The 18,745-nt window shown below is 50.6% G+C and overlaps 1 protein-coding gene across 1 annotated transcript in view; it reads left to right on the forward strand.

Moving 5' to 3' along the window:
* DNAH9 (dynein axonemal heavy chain 9) overlaps positions 1-18,745 on the forward strand; it is a 332,285-nt gene that overhangs the window by 294,599 nt on the left and 18,941 nt on the right. The window contains exons 64-68 of the mRNA XM_043585501.1: positions 959-1,186; positions 4,687-4,878; positions 5,581-5,772; positions 8,344-8,514; positions 13,578-13,760. Coding sequence (XP_043441436.1) covers positions 959-1,186; positions 4,687-4,878; positions 5,581-5,772; positions 8,344-8,514; positions 13,578-13,760 — 966 coding nt within the window. The remainder of the gene's footprint in view (positions 1-958; positions 1,187-4,686; positions 4,879-5,580; positions 5,773-8,343; positions 8,515-13,577; positions 13,761-18,745) is intronic.

Raw genomic sequence — 18,745 nt, forward strand, 5'->3', positions numbered from 1 at the left:
AGTTGGGCCACACTGAGCAGAATGGTTTGCAGAGAGGGCGAGGGGACTCCAGAAAGCTAGCCACGAGAAGTTGACATTAGTGCTTTTCAAATTGTAACACGCTCACAAGTCACCGCAGGATCGTATCAAAATGCGCCGATTCAGGAAGTCTGGGTGGGGCCGAAGAGTCTGCGTTCCCACCTAGCCCCCAGGTAATGCCAACTTTGCTGGTCCCCGCGGGGGGCCCTGCTTTTGTGTAGCAAGGGTCCAAGTAAGGCAGGTGTCAGATGTGGTGATCTGGATTTGGAGCGTGTAGACCGTGTGTGTGACTCTTCAAGCGTGGCCTGGGGATCAACCTCTTCAGCATCACCCGGAACTTGTTAGAAGTGCAAATTCTCAGGCCCCACCCTAGACCCCCTGAATCAGATACTCGGGGCTGGAGCCCAAGAATCTTCGTTTTAAGAAGCCCTCCGGGGGGGGCGCCTGGGTGGCGCAGTCGGTTGAGCATCCGACTTCAGCTCAGGTCATGATCTTGCGGTCCGTGAGTTCGAGCCCCGTGTCGGGCTCTGTGCTGACAGCTCAGAGCCTGGAGCCTGTTTCAGATTCTGTGTCTCCCTCTCTCTGACCCTCCCCTGTTCATGCTCTGTCTCTCCCTGTCTCAAAAATAAATAAAACGTTAAAAAAAAAAATGAAAAAAGAGAAAAGAAGCCCTCTGGGGAGATGGGGGTGGGGGACGGATTCCTATGCATAGTCCAGTTTGACAACAATGTGCCAAGGAGACTTGGGATATCAAGAGATAGGGTTCAGCTGCAAGATACTGGCAGGTCTCATTGCTGGGAACCCCAAGATTCCTGCTGCAGTGAGCTGTATTTGATGGCCAGGTCCCTCCTCTAGCTGCCTTCCAGAAACTGTTTGCTGCTGACAAAACTAAGCAAATGCCTGCATGGGGGGCGTGGTTGGGATCTTTCCTTCCCACTAGAACATCCACCTGGTGGCCAAGTGGCTGAGCACCCTGGAGAAGAAGCTGGAGGAACACAGTGAGAACAGCCACCCAGAGTTCAGGGTCTTCATCAGTGCGGAGCCAGCACCCTCCCCTGAGGGCCACATCATCCCCCAGGGCATCCTGGAAAACTCCATCAAGATCACCAACGAGCCTCCCACAGGCATGCACACCAACCTACACAAGGCCCTGGACAATTTCACTCAGGTACAGCCCTGGGGAGGGAGGGGAGAAGAGCGCCCCCCCCCCAAAGAGCTGATTCAACTGGGTTAGAAGAGCATGCACCTGTCGGGGAGGGGGGTGCGTGGCGAGGGGGTGACTGGGCTCAGAGCAGTGCCATGTGGGCGAAACGTATTTCCTTTGTGACCAGCCTCCTCCCAGGGCCCACCGAGTGCAACCCAACTCTCAGTTCCCAGATACGCCTGGGGGAGCTGAGCTTAGGGTGGGCTTTCTTCGGCGAGAGGCACGGGGGAGCTCTCTGCAAGCCTCCGTGCTACCTAAATATCCCAAGGTGGAGAGGGGCCACGTTGCTAGAAATCTGAAGTCACACACCGGTCGCATGCTGTCTTCAAGCAGGGGGTTGACACTCGTGTTCACGCGGTGACAGTTGACATCTACATGCATCTCGAATGTCGAGGGTCCAGAGAATCCAGGTGTCAGATGTGGGGATCGTAATCATATGTTAGGCTCTTAACGCGTGGCCCCCAGGGCAGCAGAAGCACCCGGGAACTTGGTAGAAATGCCAGTTCTCAGGTCCTACCCTAGACCTGCTGAATCAGAAACTCTGGGGTGGGGCCCAGGAATCTGTGTTCTAACGAGCCCTCCAGAAGATCCCAATGTACAGGCCACTCTGGGGACACTGTGCTACAATGGAACTGGGAATAAATAGCAGGGCATCGGGCTCAGATGTAGGTACTGGAAGGCCCATTACTGGGAATCCAAGACTCGTGTTGTGGGGCGTGTATTGAAAGCCAACAATAGGGTGGTGGGTAACTCACTCCATGTGTGAAGTCGCACTTGCAAAGTCCGTAGCTCAGGCTTTTTGCATCTTCTCTGGGAGGCAGGCCGTCTGGTAGCTTCTTCCTCAGGGATTTGCGCCATCCTGGGGAGGGGAATACACGAAGGTGTGAAGGCCGGGAGGTTGGGGGCCACCTTAAAGTCCATCTGCCACACTGGGCCTCAGTGGAGTCCAAGGGGAGGGTTCTAGGATCTGTCCTCTCCGATGATCCTCTTTGTATCTCTGGCTTCGCAGAGCCCCTGCTCTAGCTCGACACAAGTCCCCAATGGGTCATCTAGGAACCCTGAAACGGGCCGTCCCACAGGACACCTGTTCTCACCAACCCAACATAAACCACCAGGACTAAGGGCCCTTTGGGGCCTGGTTTCACTTAGACTAACATGAAGGGGTTTGGGTTTTATTTTCTCTTTTAAATTTTTATTCATTTGTTAATTTTGAGAGTCGGGTGAGAAGAGGCAGGGAGAGAGAGAGTCCAAGGAGGCTCTGCACCGTCAGCACAGAGCCCGACATGAGGCTCGAACTCACAAACTATGAGATCATGACCTGAGCTGAAGTCGGACACTCAACTGACTGAGCCACCCAGGGCCCCTAACGTGAAGGGTTTTGTTTTTTGTTTTTTTTTTTACTGAGTGCATGATACCCCTTGTAGTGTGGGGATCAAGCAGTCCCACTTGGAGAGGAAAGAAAGCTCCCACTTAGAGAGGAAGCTCCAGGTCCACTTGGAGAGGAAAGAGAAGGAGAAGCAAAACTTGTCCAGCCCTCTTTTTCACTCCCTTCCCATCCGAACCCCCAGACCAACTCATAATCCAGAACCGGGAATGGGGAAAGACGGCCAGGAGTCAGGCTGTTTTCGTTAAGAAACACCTGCCCGTTGCAACATGAAGCAGAAAGTAGGGTGCTCTCTTTTCCAGGGGCATTTTCATTCCTTTCTTTTTAAATTTTAAAATAAAGTGAAATGTTAAAGAAAAATAAAATAAAATAAAGTAAAATGATAAAGTAAAATAAAATAAAGTAAAATAAAATAATATAAAATAAAGTAAAAAATAAAATAAAATAAAATAATAAAATAAAATAAAATAAAATAAAATAAAATAAAACATTTTTCTTCCTAAATAGGCCTTGACTAATCCCCTAGGTACTCTGTACCAGAGGTCAGAACTTCTAAATTTTCTACATCTTATATTCCACATAAGGGAAATCTACATTCTCGACTTTGAAATCGAGAGCCTTCTTTCCCCGGAAGGCTTGTTCCAAGCAAAACCACTTCTGCCCAGAAAAGGCACTGGGTTGCCCAACAGGGTGAACATACACAATGCCACGGAGCTGTGTTCGCTTCAAAGTGGTGCAGATGACAGATTCTATGGTGTGGATTCCACCAGGGATTTTTTGTTTTTAATTAACAATTGAAGAGAAAAAGGCACTGGGATGCGGTTAGTTAGCAAGCTGCGTCTAAGGGCACAGTCACAGACTACTCTCAGCAATTTTGCCTTGAGGGTCTTGGGCAGATCCGGGGAGAAGGGCCATAGTTGCCTCAGGTACCGAATCTCCTAATGATTTATTATACAAGATCATCCCTCTGTAGGGTTATTATCCTATATTCATTGCGTGGCTTCATCTTGTCAGCCTACCCACGGACCCTTGTCCTTGGGTCTCTCTCCCTGCCAAACCCCTGTCCAGCCTTGGTTATGAGGCCGCTGGGAAATAAATCCCAAGGGTGCTGGCTTTCCCTGGCTATTCTGTCCCCACCACCGTTGGGTCTTTGGCCATTGAGAGCGATCTTCAGTGACTTATTCTGAGAAACAGAGACAGACTTATGGGTATATCCATTGCTCGCAAGGGTTTTAATTGTTCCATTCTGCTTTTGTGGGTGCCCTGTAACCAAGGCCCCCATGAACACCCCCTATAACTCAGAGCCCTGTTTTAACCATTTAAGGGACAAACTGCAGGACGGAGCTCTTTTTACCGCTGCTAGCCGTGCTGATCGGGGACGGTTATTTTATTCTGATGTTGTCAGGTTTACGGTGAAGGGCGCAGCACTCCTGTTTCTCTCGTGTCCCGTCCCTCCCTCAGCAGCAACCTCAGCCACACAAGCAGCGATTACACCTACGACAGTCCCACGATGGGCAAGCAAGGCATAGCAAGTGGGGCACCTGGCCGGCTCAGTCGGTAGAGCCTATGACTCGAGATCTCGGGGTCATGAGTTCAAGCCCCATGTTGGGTACAGACATTAAATAAATAAAACCTTAAAAAAAATAAAAAGGAAAGAAAAGCATAGCAGGAAGGGGAGAAATCAGAGATGATGCCGTAGGAGTCCCCACCCACACCCCAGCACAAAGTGATACTCCTAAGACCAACACAACTCTCAGGACCCACTACCCTGTTTCCCGTTAGCTGTGCTTGGCATGTCCACGGGGGCCAACATTAACTGTAAAGCAAGCCCTGTCATCACCTGAACCTAAATCCTAACTCAGATTCTAATCTAGAACCCAGCCCCTCTGCAAGGTCCCCTCAAACCCTGAGCCCACGCTGACCCACAGCGCGACCTGCATTCCTACTGTGGCTCCAAAACCTAACCAGGACGTACGGTGACCTCGTCCGGCGTGACTTCCGGCCGCCATAACCCACACCCTGCTCTGTGCTGCACAACGGCCGGTCTTTGCTAACACTGGAGGCAACGCTTTCCTTTCAGGACACGCTGGAGATGTGCTCCCGGGAGACGGAGTTTAAGAGCATCCTCTTTGCTCTTTGTTACTTTCACGGGGTGGTGGCGGAGAGACGAAAGTTCGGGCCGCAGGGTTGGAACTGCCCTTACCCCTTCAACACCGGGGACCTCACCATCTCTGTGAACGTGCTGTACAACTTCCTGGAGGCCAACGCAAAGGTAAAGTTCCCGGCCAGCACAGGGGGAGGCGGGGAGGGCCATTTCTCAGAAGGATGATGTCGCATCGGCACAGGGTAAAGGGGGCATGCGCTGGGGACCATCTAGACCCTCTCCAAGTAGAGGGAGGAAGGACCAGCCCGGGGTCAGCGGGAGGCCAAAGAGAGCACCACGGGATGTCAGGGCCAGGAAAGCTCAGGAGACCAAACTGGTGACTCACGCCTGGTGTGATTCTTTGTCCCAGGGCCCACCAGACCACCCCTGTGCGCCTGTGGCATTGTGGGGTGCTGTGGATTGGCAGAAGAGACCCCATGCTCACCGGATGCAAGTTCCCAGTTTAATCAGCCAAGAACACCATTTAAGGGAATGTGTAGACCATGAAGGCTCTTCTAGTTAGCAGGCCAAACATAGTATCAGCACAGGCCACCTCCCCTTCCTGGTGGGGCACATGAATCGGGCCCAGAAGCCCTAAGCATATAGGCATATAGGCATATTGGCACCTTGCCTCTCCTCACCCTTGGCTGTAACTTCTCAAGCATTTCGTGAGCTCCCAGGCGTGCCCGACTCTTCGGGGCACTAGGGGTATGCAGGTGAAGAAAGCATTGCTTCTAATTTGAGAGGCATCCCATCTTGCGGCTGACACTCTGTCCACGCGTCAGGGCAGCCCCGATGTCTGTGCGGAGGTCTTTCGTCCCTGTGTCTCAGGTCCCCTATGATGATCTGCGCTACCTCTTTGGAGAGATCATGTATGGAGGCCACATCACAGACGACTGGGACCGGAGGCTCTGCAGGACCTATCTGGAGGAATTCATCAGACCGGAAATGCTAGAAGGAGAGCTGTGCCTGGCACCCGGGTTCCCACTCCCGGGCAACCTGGACTACGCTGGTTACCATCAGGTAAGGCTCTGCTCATACGGGACCTGGGCCTTCCTTCAATTCTGTCCTGCAGAACCAGGATGCACACACAGGGCCAGGGAGGAATGGCCTAAAGAACAGAGCTCAGGGGCCCCCGGGTGGCTCAGTCGGTTGAACATCCAACTTCAGCTCAGGTCATGATCTCGAGGTTCGTGGGTTCAAGCCCCCCGTCGGGCTCCGTGCTGACAGCTCAGAGCCCAGAGCCTGCTTCGGATTCTGTGTCTCCCTCTCTGTCTGCCCCCTACCCCTGCTCGCGCTCTGTCTCTCTATCCTTCAAAAAAATAAACAAACGTGGGGAAAAAAATGTTTTTTTTAATACAAAAATAAAGAACAGAGCTCATATGGAGTTCGGTTCTCAGCCCCAGGTTTGCCCTGTTCGGTTTGAGAGCTGTTGGGTGCCTCTCCTCAAATTAGTGATAACAATTGAGCTTTTGGAGATCTTTCTATTCTTGATGCTTGGTTCAATAATTCTATTTGTCTACAAATAACATCTGGGGCTTTCATTAGATTGCTTTCATCCAAGATATTGACAAAGCCATTAGGAAGAAAATTCCAGGTTCAGAATTTAGCCAACTTTGGGTAAAGTTTATATTAGTGATTCTAGGTATCTTCAGAGGGGCAGGAGCTTGTGGGCAGATCACTTAGCCCTCCTGTTCTCTGAGGGCTGCTGTGAACACAGACACACACACCCAGGTGCACACACACATTCCCAGAGAGCTCTTCTGACTTCTCATTTCACTGTGGCCACAGCTATTTTTAAAGTGCCCATCTTTGCCCATTTAGGCTGCCACGGGAGATAGATTAGAAGATAATTTTTTTTAAAAATCTTTTTTGCCGCTTGACTTTGAACATGCCTAAAATAACTTTGAATACCAAACTTAAAGGAAATACCGGTCATCAAGACATTAACGACAAACTTAAAAAAAAAAGTTTTTTTTTAATTCATAAAATTTAAAAAGATAAGATGTCAAAGTCATTCAATGCAGAAGACCTTGGACCTATGAAAATAAATTTAAAATGGTAAGGCTATTTAAAGAAAATAAGAGGAATGTGGGGTGTTGGGGGGACGGGTTAAATGGGGGATGGGATTAGGGAGGGCCCTTGTCGGGCTGAACACTGAGCTTTGTAGGTAAGAGATGAATCACTGGGTTCTACTCCTGAAGCCAAGACTACTCTGTATGTTAACTAAGTTGAATTTAAATTTTTAAAAAAAGAAGATGATTTTTAAACTACTTTACCAAAAGGCTTCAGGGCTTTAGCCAAGAAATTTGTGCAAGAGCACCCCCTAGTGTCCACGGGGCAGTCCAACAAGAGGCTGGAGCCAGAAATGGGCAAAAACGGTGTGGTTTGCACACTTCAAAACAAGTGAGGATTTTCTTTACACCCCTCTTTTTTTTAATGTTTATTTTTGAGAGAGAACGTGTGAGTGGGGGAGGGTCAGAGAGAGAGGGAGACACAGAATCCAAAGCAGCCTCCAGGTTCTGAGCCATCAGCACAGAGCCCGATGCGGGGCTTGAACTCACAAACTGTGAGATCATGAGCTGAGCTGAAATCAGACGCTCAACCAACTGAGCCACCCAGGCGCCCCTTTACATCTCTCTTTAATCCCCCAGTTAATAGGTGGTTACAGGGCACCTACCAAGAGTTTAGGAGTGTGCTGGGGGCCGGAAGAAATACAAAAATAAATACACAAGGTTGCCTTTGAGGGATGAGCAGTCTTTCACTTAGACTTGAGGATGCTCACACCAAAAAATCATCAAAATCAAATTAGGAACCAACCTTGAGGGGCACTTTCTCACTGTGTAGTGGAAAGCTAGAAGGGGCACTCAGAACATTCGGAGAGGAAAGGGAGCCTTCAAAGCTGGGGACCCAGCCTAACCAACCGTAGGGGTGCATTGCCTGGATGGCACGATTAAAAACATGTTTCTAATTCAAGTAATTTTTGCCAGGGGCCCAATTCCCCGGTTATCAGCGAACCTCGCCTTGTCCCACAAGCTCTCTTTTGCATCTGTGGTCCCATATTTGCATTTAGGTTTGTTATCTCTGATTTAGATAAATGGGGGGGGGGGGGGGAGGGGAGAAAAGGAATTTAAGGGCAAGGGGGCCGGGACCCTGGGAGAGCTTGAGTGACCTACCAGGAAGGGATCCGTATTTCTTAAGGACCCTGAGAAGTCCCTCCGTGTGTGTGGAGGGACAGGTGTAGACCAGGGAGCAGCAGGAGCAGGGCAGACTGGAGAGGGATCAGGTCCTCCAAGCTTCTGCAAAAGGAGCATGGCCCCGTGGGCGTGGAATTTCCGGACAAGCGGCCTGGCGCACAAAACCAGGTGGTGTCGAGGCGAGGCTGGCAGAAAGGATGTCACCGGGAGGCGGAGAACATGTCCACGTCTCAGCAGGTGCTGGTGAACGGCGTCCGCCTGGAGGGCCAGAGGGACGCGGGTGCCTCACGCCTGCTGTGACCCACCGCCGTCCCTCAGAGGACGACCCGGAGTGGGAGATGGCAGACGGGAGACACGTCTCGGTCTGCGTTTGAGCGAGCTTGCCCCCGGCTTCCAGTACATTGACGCCGAGCTGCCGGCAGAGTCGCCCCACCTCTACGGCCTGCACCCCAACGCCGAGATCGGCTTCCTGACCCAGACCTCGGAGAAGCTCTTTCGCACGGTCCTGGAGCTGCAGCCGCGGGACGGCCACGCCGGAGAGGGAGCAGGGGCCACGCGGGAAGAAAAGGTATGTGGACGGACCGCTCGAGATCCTTCCGGGAGCCGAGGATGGCACAGCGAGACGCCCCTTCCCGCTGGCCGCGTTGGCAGGGCGCGTGCAGACCACACTGTGCACAGCCGCCCCTCGCACACGGCTGGTGCGGCCTTGACCCACCACGCTGTCCTCTGTTTAAATCACAGCAAGCCCCTGCCGTTGGGGTTCGTGGTTTGCTTGTCGTTCGTTCGTTCGTTCGTTCGTTCTTTCTTTCTCTCTCTCTCTCTCTCTTTTTCTTTCTTTCCTTTTTCTTTCTCTTTCTTTTCTTTCTTTCTTTCCTTTTCTTTCTTTCTTTCCTTTTCTTTTTCTTTCCCTTTCTTTCTTTCTTTCTTCCTTTTCTTTCTTTCTTTCCTTCCTTCCTCTCTTTCCCTTTCTTTCTCTTCTGTCTTTCTTTCCTTCTTTCTTTCTTTCCTTCCTTTTTCTTTCCTTCTTTCCTCTTTCTTTCCTTCCTTCCTCTTTTTCTTTGTTTCTTTCTTTTTCTTTCTTTCTTTTTCTTTCTTTCTTTCTTCCTTTTCTTCTCTTTCTTTCTTTCCTTCCTTCCTCTTTCCCTTTCTTTCTCTTCTGTCTTTCTTTCCTTCTTTCTTTCTTTCCTTCCTTTTTCTTTCCTTCTTTCCTCTTTCTTTCCTTCCTTCCTCTTTTTCTTTGTTTCTTTCTTTTTCTTTCTTTCTTTTTCTTTCTTTCTTTCTTCCTTTTCTTCTCTTTCTTTCTTTCCTTCCTTCCTCTTTCCCTTTCTTTCTTTCTTTCTTTCTTCTTTGTCTTTCTTTCCTTCCTTCCTCTCTTTCCCTTTCTTTCTTTTTCTTTCTTTCTTTTCTTTCTCTTTCCTTCCTTCCTTCCTTCCTCTTTCCCTTTCTTTCTTTTCTTCTTCTTTCTTTCTTTCTTTCCTTCCTTCCTCTCTTTCCCTTTCTTTTCTTTCTTTCTTTCATTCTTCCTTCTTTCTTTCTTTCTTCTTTCTTTCTTCTTTCTTTTTTCTTTCTTCCTTCCTTCCTTCCTCTTTCGTTCCTTCCTTCCTTCCTTCCTTCCTCTCTTTCTTTCCTTCCTTCCTTCCTTCCTTCTTTCAGTTTATTTATTTTTGAGAGAAAGAGTGTGTGCATGCTGGGAAGGGGCAGAGAGAGACAGGGAGAGAGAGAATCCCAAGCAGGCTCCACGCTACCAGTGCAGAGCCCGATGTGGGGCTCAAACTCACAAACCGTGAGATTGTGACCTGAGCCGAAGTTGGATGCTGAACCGACTGAGCCACCCAGACTCCCCTCTTTAATTTTTTAATGTTTGTTTATTTTTGAGAGGGCGGGGACAGAGAGAGAGGGAGACAGAAGTCGAAGCAGACTCCTCACTGACGGCAGAGAGCCCGATGTAGGGCTTAAACCCACGAACTGTGAGATCATGACCTGAGCCAAAGTCGGATGCTTCACCAACTGAGCCACCCAGATGCCCCAGCGGTTTGCTTTTCTAGTTCGCCCAAAGGGTATTTCTTTTTCTTTTCTTTTTTTTTCAATGTTTGTTTATTTTTGAGAGAGAGACAGCACATGAGCAGGGGAGGGGCAGAGAGAGGGAGACACAGAATTTGAAGCAGGCTCCAGGCTCTGAGCTGTCAGCACAGAGCCCAACGTGGGGCTCAAACCCACCAACCGTGGGATCATGACCTGAGCCGAAGATGGACGCTCAACCAGCTAAGCCACCCAAGTGCCCCTCAATAGTCTCATTTTAACTCAGTCACCTCTTTAAAGGCCCTGTCTCTAAACACAGTCACATTGTGGAGGGGAGGATGTCCACAGATGAGTTTTAGGGGGACACAACCCAGCCCATCACGCTGGCTCCAGCGGCCCCCCTTGGACACACACCCTTTCCTGTTTCCCCCATTTGCCCTTGACTGCTGGATTTTGCTGGTGTCAAACAACTGACTAGTCATCTGGAGAAAAGCGAAGCAGGTTTCTCCTTCCTTATCTCACAGATGGCTGCATTTAAATATGTTTCAATGAAAACATAAAAAGTACTAAAAGAAAACTTGGGTGCATGCTTTTGTGATCTTACAAAGAGGAGGGCATTATCAAACCTTCTTTTAAAAAAAAGCAGCTCAGAATCTATAAAGATTGACACATTTGGTGACTGGAAAAAATTTAAAACCAGATCTGCAAAGCAAACAAACCTCGTGAATGAAGTCAGAGAGCAGCTAGGAGAACCTCTCTGCAGCACAGACACTGGGAAGTGGGCAGATCTCACTAACACATGAAAAGTTCTTACATGCGGAGGACGCGAGAAGGACAGAAGATGGGGACAGACGGACACAAAAGAAATTCACAGTTATTCGAAGGGCCGATAAAAATAGCACAGGATTGTCAATGTCCCTCCCGACTAAATGAAGGTATGTGAGATATCATTTTCCACCTAATGGCAAAGAGTTTTAAAAGTGACAATATCAAGGGGTGGCTCAGTGGGTTGAGAGTCTCTTGATTTCAACTCAGGTCATGATCCCAGGGTTGTGGGATCAAACCCTGCATCAGGCTCTGCACTGAGCCTGCTTAAGATTCTGTTTCTCCCTCTGTTCCCCCCCCCCTCCACTTGGGCACACTCGCTCTCTCTCAAACGAAAATAATTTAAAAATTAGGAGCGCCTGGGTGGCTCAGTCGGTTGAGCGTCCGACTTGGGCTCAGGTCATGATCTCACGGTCTGTGAGTTCGAGCCCCGCGTCGGGCTCTGTGCTGACAGCTCAGAGCCTGGAGCCTGCTTCGGATTCTGTGTCTCCCTCTCTCTCTGCCCCTCCCCAGCTAGTACTCTGTCTCTGTCTGTCTGTCTGTCTGTCTCTCTCTCTCTCAAACATAAATAAAACACTAAAAATTTAGTAAAATAAATAAAAAATTAAAAGTGACAGTATGCAGCAGTGAGGGCACAAGAAAACAGACATTCTCTCTGTTGGTGGACCCTTACCTTCCAGAACAACAGCTGCTAAAATTTAAAATGTTCACATTTTTTTTACCCAGAATTCTGTGTCTAGGCATTCAACCAGTGGAAAGACTCCAAAGTACACAGATTTCATGGTATGTTTGTTTATTACAGGATTGACCGCAGTTGTACAAATGATAAGCAGCCCAGATATCCATCCCAAACAGCAAAATAATATCTACTATATACTATTTATTATATATGTAACAGTATATATACAGCTACAAAAAATAAGGCAAGTCCATATATACTAACAAGATAGCGTGTGCAGGATTTATTATAAGACGAAAAGCAAGTATGACAGGACTCCCTTGGTGATGGAAAGAAAGGAGGGAGTGAGGAGTGAAGACAGGACAGACAAAACTGATGCGTGGGGGGATAATGGATGGATGGTTATATGCATCAAGGACATCTGCAGGAATCATAAAGTAACAGTTAACAGTGATTCTCCCCCCCCCCCCCCGCCTTTGAGGGCAGAATTGTGAGAGGGTTTTGTTTGCAATGAATATCTGTAACGCTTAGATTTTTATGGGAAACAGATTGCTCAAAAGGGACAACAAAAAGGCAGAGACGTTCGCTTGTGGAAACAATCAGACCGCATCCCTTGCAACCCTCTCCTCCCACGGAGGGGCCCGCGGGCTTCTCCGTGTCTGTGCACCTGCTCCCTTCCCTAGCAATCCTGCTCGTCCTCAGGCCTGGCCTCCAGATCCTGCTCGGACGGATCAGGACACGGGAGAAGTCTCTTCCTCCGTGTCCGGTGTATTTTGGGGACAGCGCCTGCAGCCTATCTTTTCATCTCTTTGTGCGTGATGTCCGATATAGGGCTGTTTCTCCAAGTTCAGCCCCGGCGATGGAAATAGGATATAATTTTAGCCATTTGTCTTCTACCCCTGGCAACAGCTCTCAGGTACCGGTAAAATTCTGTTCTGGTTTTTGCTGTGACAGCACCAGAGACCCCTTTGTGACAGGGAGATAAGGTTTTACTTTCCCTTTTCAGACATCAGCTCTTTTCCTAGAGAATGTATTGTGTGCTAACAATACAAGGCAGAGTGAATATTAATAACCCTTTCTGTAGGTCTGTATAGCTTTCAGATGCTGCCACATGCATCAGTTCACTCAATTTGATCTCTGCATCAGCCCCTGGGAGTTGGGGGGGGGGGGCGGGGGGGGAGGTGGAGAAAGACGCTTTTGGAAATTTTTATAGATAAAAAGATGGAGACCTAGATGGCTTGCTTGCACTCCCGTGGGTAATGCATAGCGGAACGGTATTAACTCAGCCGAGGCTCTTTGGTTGTAAGCAACAGAGACTAATTTTGCCGAAACGGGCAAGAAATAGCCCACTCTCTCAAAAGGAACTGACCGAAGGAAGGACAGATGTCCCAGTGGCTCTGGGGTCCTTACAGGGCACTTCTGTCAGTGGCTCCAGCCACTTTCTGCCCCTGAATCTTGGGCCAGAGATGCAAATTTTTGTGCTCCTGGGAGTGATAGTCTGGTTGGCCTACTTAGATCATGGGAGGATCGGGCTCTGTGACTGTACCCCAAAACAGTGGGGAGGAGGGCATTTCCCAGGTGGAGACGGGGACCTGTTACAGAAGAGGGGGGACAATGGGCAGAACAGTGTGCCGGGAGCCCGGCTCTCTGGCCCCCTCCCTCCCTCTCCGCTGGCTCCATGTTCTGTTATGACTGTACTTGCTCCGTTTTTCTTTCTCTGCTGACAGACCTCCTGGGCTTATTCATTTACTTCAAAACGGCAGACTCAGCCTCCAAGCGCTTGCCCCAGGATCTGAGTGCTTCATTTCCAACTTCCCGGGAGAGACACCCTGGTGGTTCTGGCTCCCGTGGTCTAATTAGCTGATGGCTTGTGTGGCCAAAGGAAGCGTGGGGCTGGGGAGGAGGTTCACGTGTTGGATGGGGACGCTTCTTCCGGGACCCAAGGACAGAAACTGCAGGGCGGCCTCATGGAAACTCTGAAGGGAGTAGGCAATGCAAGAGTACGGCGGGGGATGGCTGACGGGCGTCCTGACCGCCGTATCGCAGGGGAATGGAGTCCTGGAGAGTTAGAGCCCCTTCTTCACCCTGTGTTTCCTGTTACGGGCCAGGTCAAGGTCCTCCTGGAAGAAATACTGGAGCGAGTGACAGACGAGTTCAACATGCCGGAGCTGATGGCCAGAGTGGAGGAGCACAGCCCCTACATCGTCGTTGCCTTCCAGGAGTGTGAGCGGATGAACATCCTCACCAGAGAGATCCAGCGCTCGCTGAGGGAGCTGGACCTCGGCTTAAAGGTACGGTGGGTGAGGTCTTGGTGGGAAGGGGCACCGCCAGAGGACACGGCCGGACCCCCCTGGGGAGAGGGGCTCCCGCGGACTGGGGCGCTGGAGAGCCGTCCTAGAGCGATCTGAGTGCTCGGGGAGGTGTGGCTTCCAGACGCCAGGGTCTGGCTGGGCTGCAGGGAGGTCAAGCGCCAGGCTCCGAAAGCAGGCAGCTGCGAGGGTGGAATGAGCCGGGCTGGCTCGGAAACCCCCTAGGAGACCACACTCCGAGGAGCAAGGAGGGTCTCCCCAGCCCGGTGCCTTCTGCTGACATAGGAGAAGTTGCTTCCATGGGGGTCAAAGTAGCACTGAATAAAAGTGCAGGTTCTAGGGGCGCCTGGGCGGCTCTGTCGGCTGAGCGTCCGACTCTTGACCTCAGCTCAGTGTGTGAGTTCGAGCCCCGCGTCAGGCCCTGTGCTGACAGTGCACAGCCTGCTTGGGATTCTTTCTCTCTCTCAAAATAAATCGTTAAAAAAAAAAAAAAAAAGGTTCTAGAACTAGACGGTCCTGGGGTCACCTCCCAGCCCCTGTGCTTCTTTGCCGTGTGGCCCTAGCGACGTGACTTACATCTCACTGTGTCTCAGCTTCTTCGCCCGTAGAACAGGTGTAATGGTCCTGCTTCATAAGGCTTTGGGGAAGGACTAAGTAAGCTGATCCACATAGAATGTTTAGAACCATCCCTGCGTGTAGTAAGTCCCCCCAGAGTATCAGCTGATGACTATTATGGCCCCATCGGGGGAAAGGGGAGAATGTTCACCTTTGACAACGTCAAGGTTGGATTGAGAGATCCAAGGTAATCGCACAGGCTCTTCCTACCTCTTGAGCAACGAAAGAGTCTGCTGTTTCTGCCCCCAGTGACTCAAGCAAGTTTACGTACCAGCAGAGAACTGTTCAGGGGCCTGGCGTGGACCCCGACGGACCGTGCACCTCGATGACAGCTGAATGGGAGGGCACGCTGCCGTTCAGGAGCTGAGGAAGGGGACTGCGGTCCGTTTACACTGGCACTTTCAGACGGAAGAGAAGCTGGCAGCGAATGCTCGGCCGGGCCCGGAGGTCCGCGATGTGACCCGCGGCCTGGGGCGCGGCTCTTGGAGTCACACAGCCACGGTTACAACAGCCGTGCATCTTGTCACAAGTAGTCACATAGAAACTATGAGACAGCCTGCAAAATCTACGTTAGTGGGTTTTAGTTTTTTTTATCTGTTCATTTCCTTCTCCCCACCCCTGCCTGCCGGTTTAGATGGAGGGAAACCAGGAGAAAGGACAGAAAGGCGTGTCGAAGACCGTATTTGGTCATGTTTCCAAATTACGTGCCAGCTTGTGATCAAATGAAACACAGAGTTTCATAGAACGGTCTCGAATGTGAGCAAGGCCTTTGCCTGTCACATTACGCAGGTCCGTGACTGTGGTACACAGGTCTCTCTTGGTAATTACCTCCAGGAGCTTTGCTGTAGCCTTAGCTTATCAAATCCGTGCAATTTGTGCAGTGCACTTGCCCATCCATCTTCCAATCCATTCAGTCGTGTTTCTTCCGAGAGCCATGACTGGGGTTGGGTGAATCCCCGAGTGTGCCTGCAGGCAGAGGAAGGGGTGGGTGAGGACGTTTCTGCTTGCCTTCCCCAGTCTGGTTCAAGCACAGCTGACCGATGAGCGCCCTGGACAGGTCTCAGCACTCCATGCTGGTGGGCGCAGGGAGACCGAAAGGGGGGGCCTTCCTCTCCAGAAGGAGCACACAGGCAGATCCCAACACAAGATGCACAGAGAGCCGTGGGAGGAGGGAAGGCCCCAGAGGAGAAGTGGCTGGAGGGGGCAGGGGAGAAACCGGTGGGGACAAGGAGAAGAATCTTCCACCGGTTCCAAAAGAGGAACCCTAGCCCTGCTCTAGGAGCTACCTGCTTTGGCCGGAGCGGAGGGTCCACGCAGGCGAGTAAGTGGGGTATGGTGAGTTTCAGAAGGCGGTGACAGAACACTGACCCACAAGCAGTCAGGACAGCTGTGCATTTGTGGCCTTTTCCTCCTGGTCCTTCTGTGAGCTGGAGAACACTTTTTTTTTATTTTTTTAAGTTTATTTATTTTGAGAGAGAGAACGGGAGAAGGGCAGAGAGAAAGAGGGAGAGAGAGAATCCCAAGCAGGCTCCACACTGTCAGTGCAGAGCCCTGTGTGGGGCTCGAACCCACGAACCATGAGATCACGACCTGAGCCGAAGTCAAGAGTCACTCAACCGACTGAGCCACCCAGGCGCCCGAGAGCAGACCCTCTAAAACGCTGTCCTCTAAACCCAGTCTCATTAGGACAGGCCCCCAGACTGGCCTGGTCGCCTGTATCTTCAAGCAGCAGCCAGGTGATCCTTGGGATGAGCCGTCTGTGAAGCACAGTGTTAAGACAGGTAGAAGAAGAAGGTGGTGAGATCAGGGGGCGAGGGGACGGCGACAGAGTCCAGAAAGGGGAGCGACCCGATGGCCCAGGGGAGGGGCTGGCCGGGGAGGGGCAGGGGAGGGCCCCGCCACACGGTGCGCATCTGCTCAGCTCCTGGCTTCCCACCAGGACGCTGCTGGGACAGCAAGACGGGCTCTGTAGACCGGCTCACCTGGCAGGAGATTCTGAGGTTCCGCTTCTTGCCGTCCCCTTCTCTGGGACACAGTCACTTTAAAGTCCTGGGAGTGGTTCAGGAGGACAGAGGGCCACTCACGCTACCCAGCACACCCGACAGGCTCAGACTGGGCCCCAAAGTTAGGAGGCGGGTAACATTTTAAATCATTAAGTCAATACTCATAGCATTTATGGTAGAGAAACTTGTAACCATTCACGACTGGCTGGATGGGAAGCCGGAAGGCTACCCAAAGAGTGTCAGCTGAACTGAGAGGCACAGTACGCTAAGCCCGAGGAGCGGAGGGGCTCAAAGCGCAGAAGAGGTGGAGGAAGGTAGGGGAGCCGCCTAAGGGACGTCAGTTTGCCACAGCCACGTTCCCAGAGAGAGGAACTGTCTTGGGGATTCACCACAGTAAGACATCTGGCTCCTTGGGGCGCCTGGGAGGCTCACAGTTCGTGGGCTCGAGCCCAGCATCAGGCTCCACACTGCTTGGGATTCTCTCTCTCTCTCTGTCCCTGCTCCTCGCTCTCAAAACAAATGAACTTGGGGGGAGAAAAAAGACCTCTGGCTTGTAGCCATAACACAATGAAGAATTAGGTCCTGCGAGTACTCCAAGCTGATTGGTCAAAGGTACCGACTCCCACTAACCAAACGCACAAAAGTCTGATGTACAAAACTCCCAAAGGCCAGTTTCTTTCTTTACAGTAACAGCTAGGTATAGCTTTCAAAGAGCCATATACGGATGGCAGTGGGCCCAGGAAATCCTCTGCCTGGGTAGAAAAATTACATGAGAAGCTAAATTCCTAGATCTGTACTGTCTACAGTAGCAACCAATGACAGGGTAGCACTTAAAATGTGACTGGTCCAAATTGAGATGTTCTGTTAAGCAGAAATGAAACACCGTATTTAGGAAAGAGGCTGGGAAGCTTGCCTCACCCACAGATACAACTAGGTGACACTCACATCTGTGTAAATAACCCAGAAAATGGCCCGAAGACTGGCACAACAACCTCTACGGCTGAAAGTAAAGAGGCCACATCAAAGAGGGTGGGAAGGGGGAGAAAAAGACTGTCACACTGGGGAGCACTCACAGCGGGGACAAACCCCCGCAACATCTGGCTTTGAAAACCGGAGGGGCCAAATTACATGAGTTCTTACAACCGGCGGAACTCAAAAACCTAGAATTTTAAAAATCAGCAGGCTCAGCTCTGGGAGAACCAGAGGCCAAAAGGAAACCGAGTCCCTTAAAGAAACAGGACAAAAGACAGCCTGTGCAGATACAACATCAAAGCAGGATTTTGAAAAATGCCTGGGAGGGAGAGTTATTTACTAATCTCCGAGCATGTCTGGAGGGGCAGAGATCCTAGGGAGACTCCCCCAGGAACAAAGGAGCTGCCTCCCCCGCCTTCCAGCATAAACCCAAGGCCACCTGTAGGAACCAGTGTAGGGACATTTACTACCGAAGGAACTTGCTTCTGCGGTATGCCACTGCCTCAGTCCTGCGCTGAGTCCCCTTCCCCAGGAGACCAGCGCAAACCTTCCTAAGACCACATCTCCCCCAGCTCGCGCACTTTGAGGATCCTCCCCCTCCAACCCGGCTGGCCTTAGTCCCGGGGGCGGGGGCAAGTTCCCTGTCGCAGAGGACCGACGCACAGGAGTAGGAAACACAGTAGGCACAAAGGCAGTAAAATTAGCGATACCTATAAAAATCGTTCAAGGGATTCACAAGATCAAAGGATGGAAAGCATGACCCCACGTGCCTAAAACATGGGGGAGAAAGGGGTAAATATTTAGTGCTTTAGAAGGGGTTCAAACGGAAGCAGCCATCAACTTCCCATAGACGGTTATATGCAAAAGATGTTACACACAAACCTAATGGTAACCGCAAGTCAGAACCCAGCAGATGTGCAAAAAATAAAGGGGAAGGAATCCAAATCTGTCTCTAAAGAAAGCCCATTTATAGTGAGAGAACAAGAAAGGAATAGAGAAGAACTACAAATACAGCCATAAAGTAACAAGACGGCAATAAATATGTACATACCTGTCAATAATTCTTTGCCTGTAAATGGACTAAAGCTTCCAATCAAAAGACATAGGGCGATGGAACGGATAAGAAAACAAGACCCATCTGTATGCTTCCTCCAGGAGACTCATTTCAGATCTGAACATGTGTGCAGATTCAAAGTGACGGGATGGAGAAGCATTTATCCTGCAAATGGATGTGAAAAGAAAGCCGGGGTAGCAATACTTACATTGGACAAAATAGACTTGGAAACAGGCCGTAACAAGAGACAAAGAAGGATATTAGATATTCAGGGGACGATTCAACAAGAAGATGTAACAACCGTAAATCTTTCTGCGCACCCA

The sequence above is a fragment of the Prionailurus bengalensis genome, chromosome E1, assembly GCF_016509475.1.
Source record: "Prionailurus bengalensis isolate Pbe53 chromosome E1, Fcat_Pben_1.1_paternal_pri, whole genome shotgun sequence".
In the NCBI taxonomy this organism is placed as follows: Eukaryota; Metazoa; Chordata; class Mammalia; order Carnivora; family Felidae; genus Prionailurus; species Prionailurus bengalensis.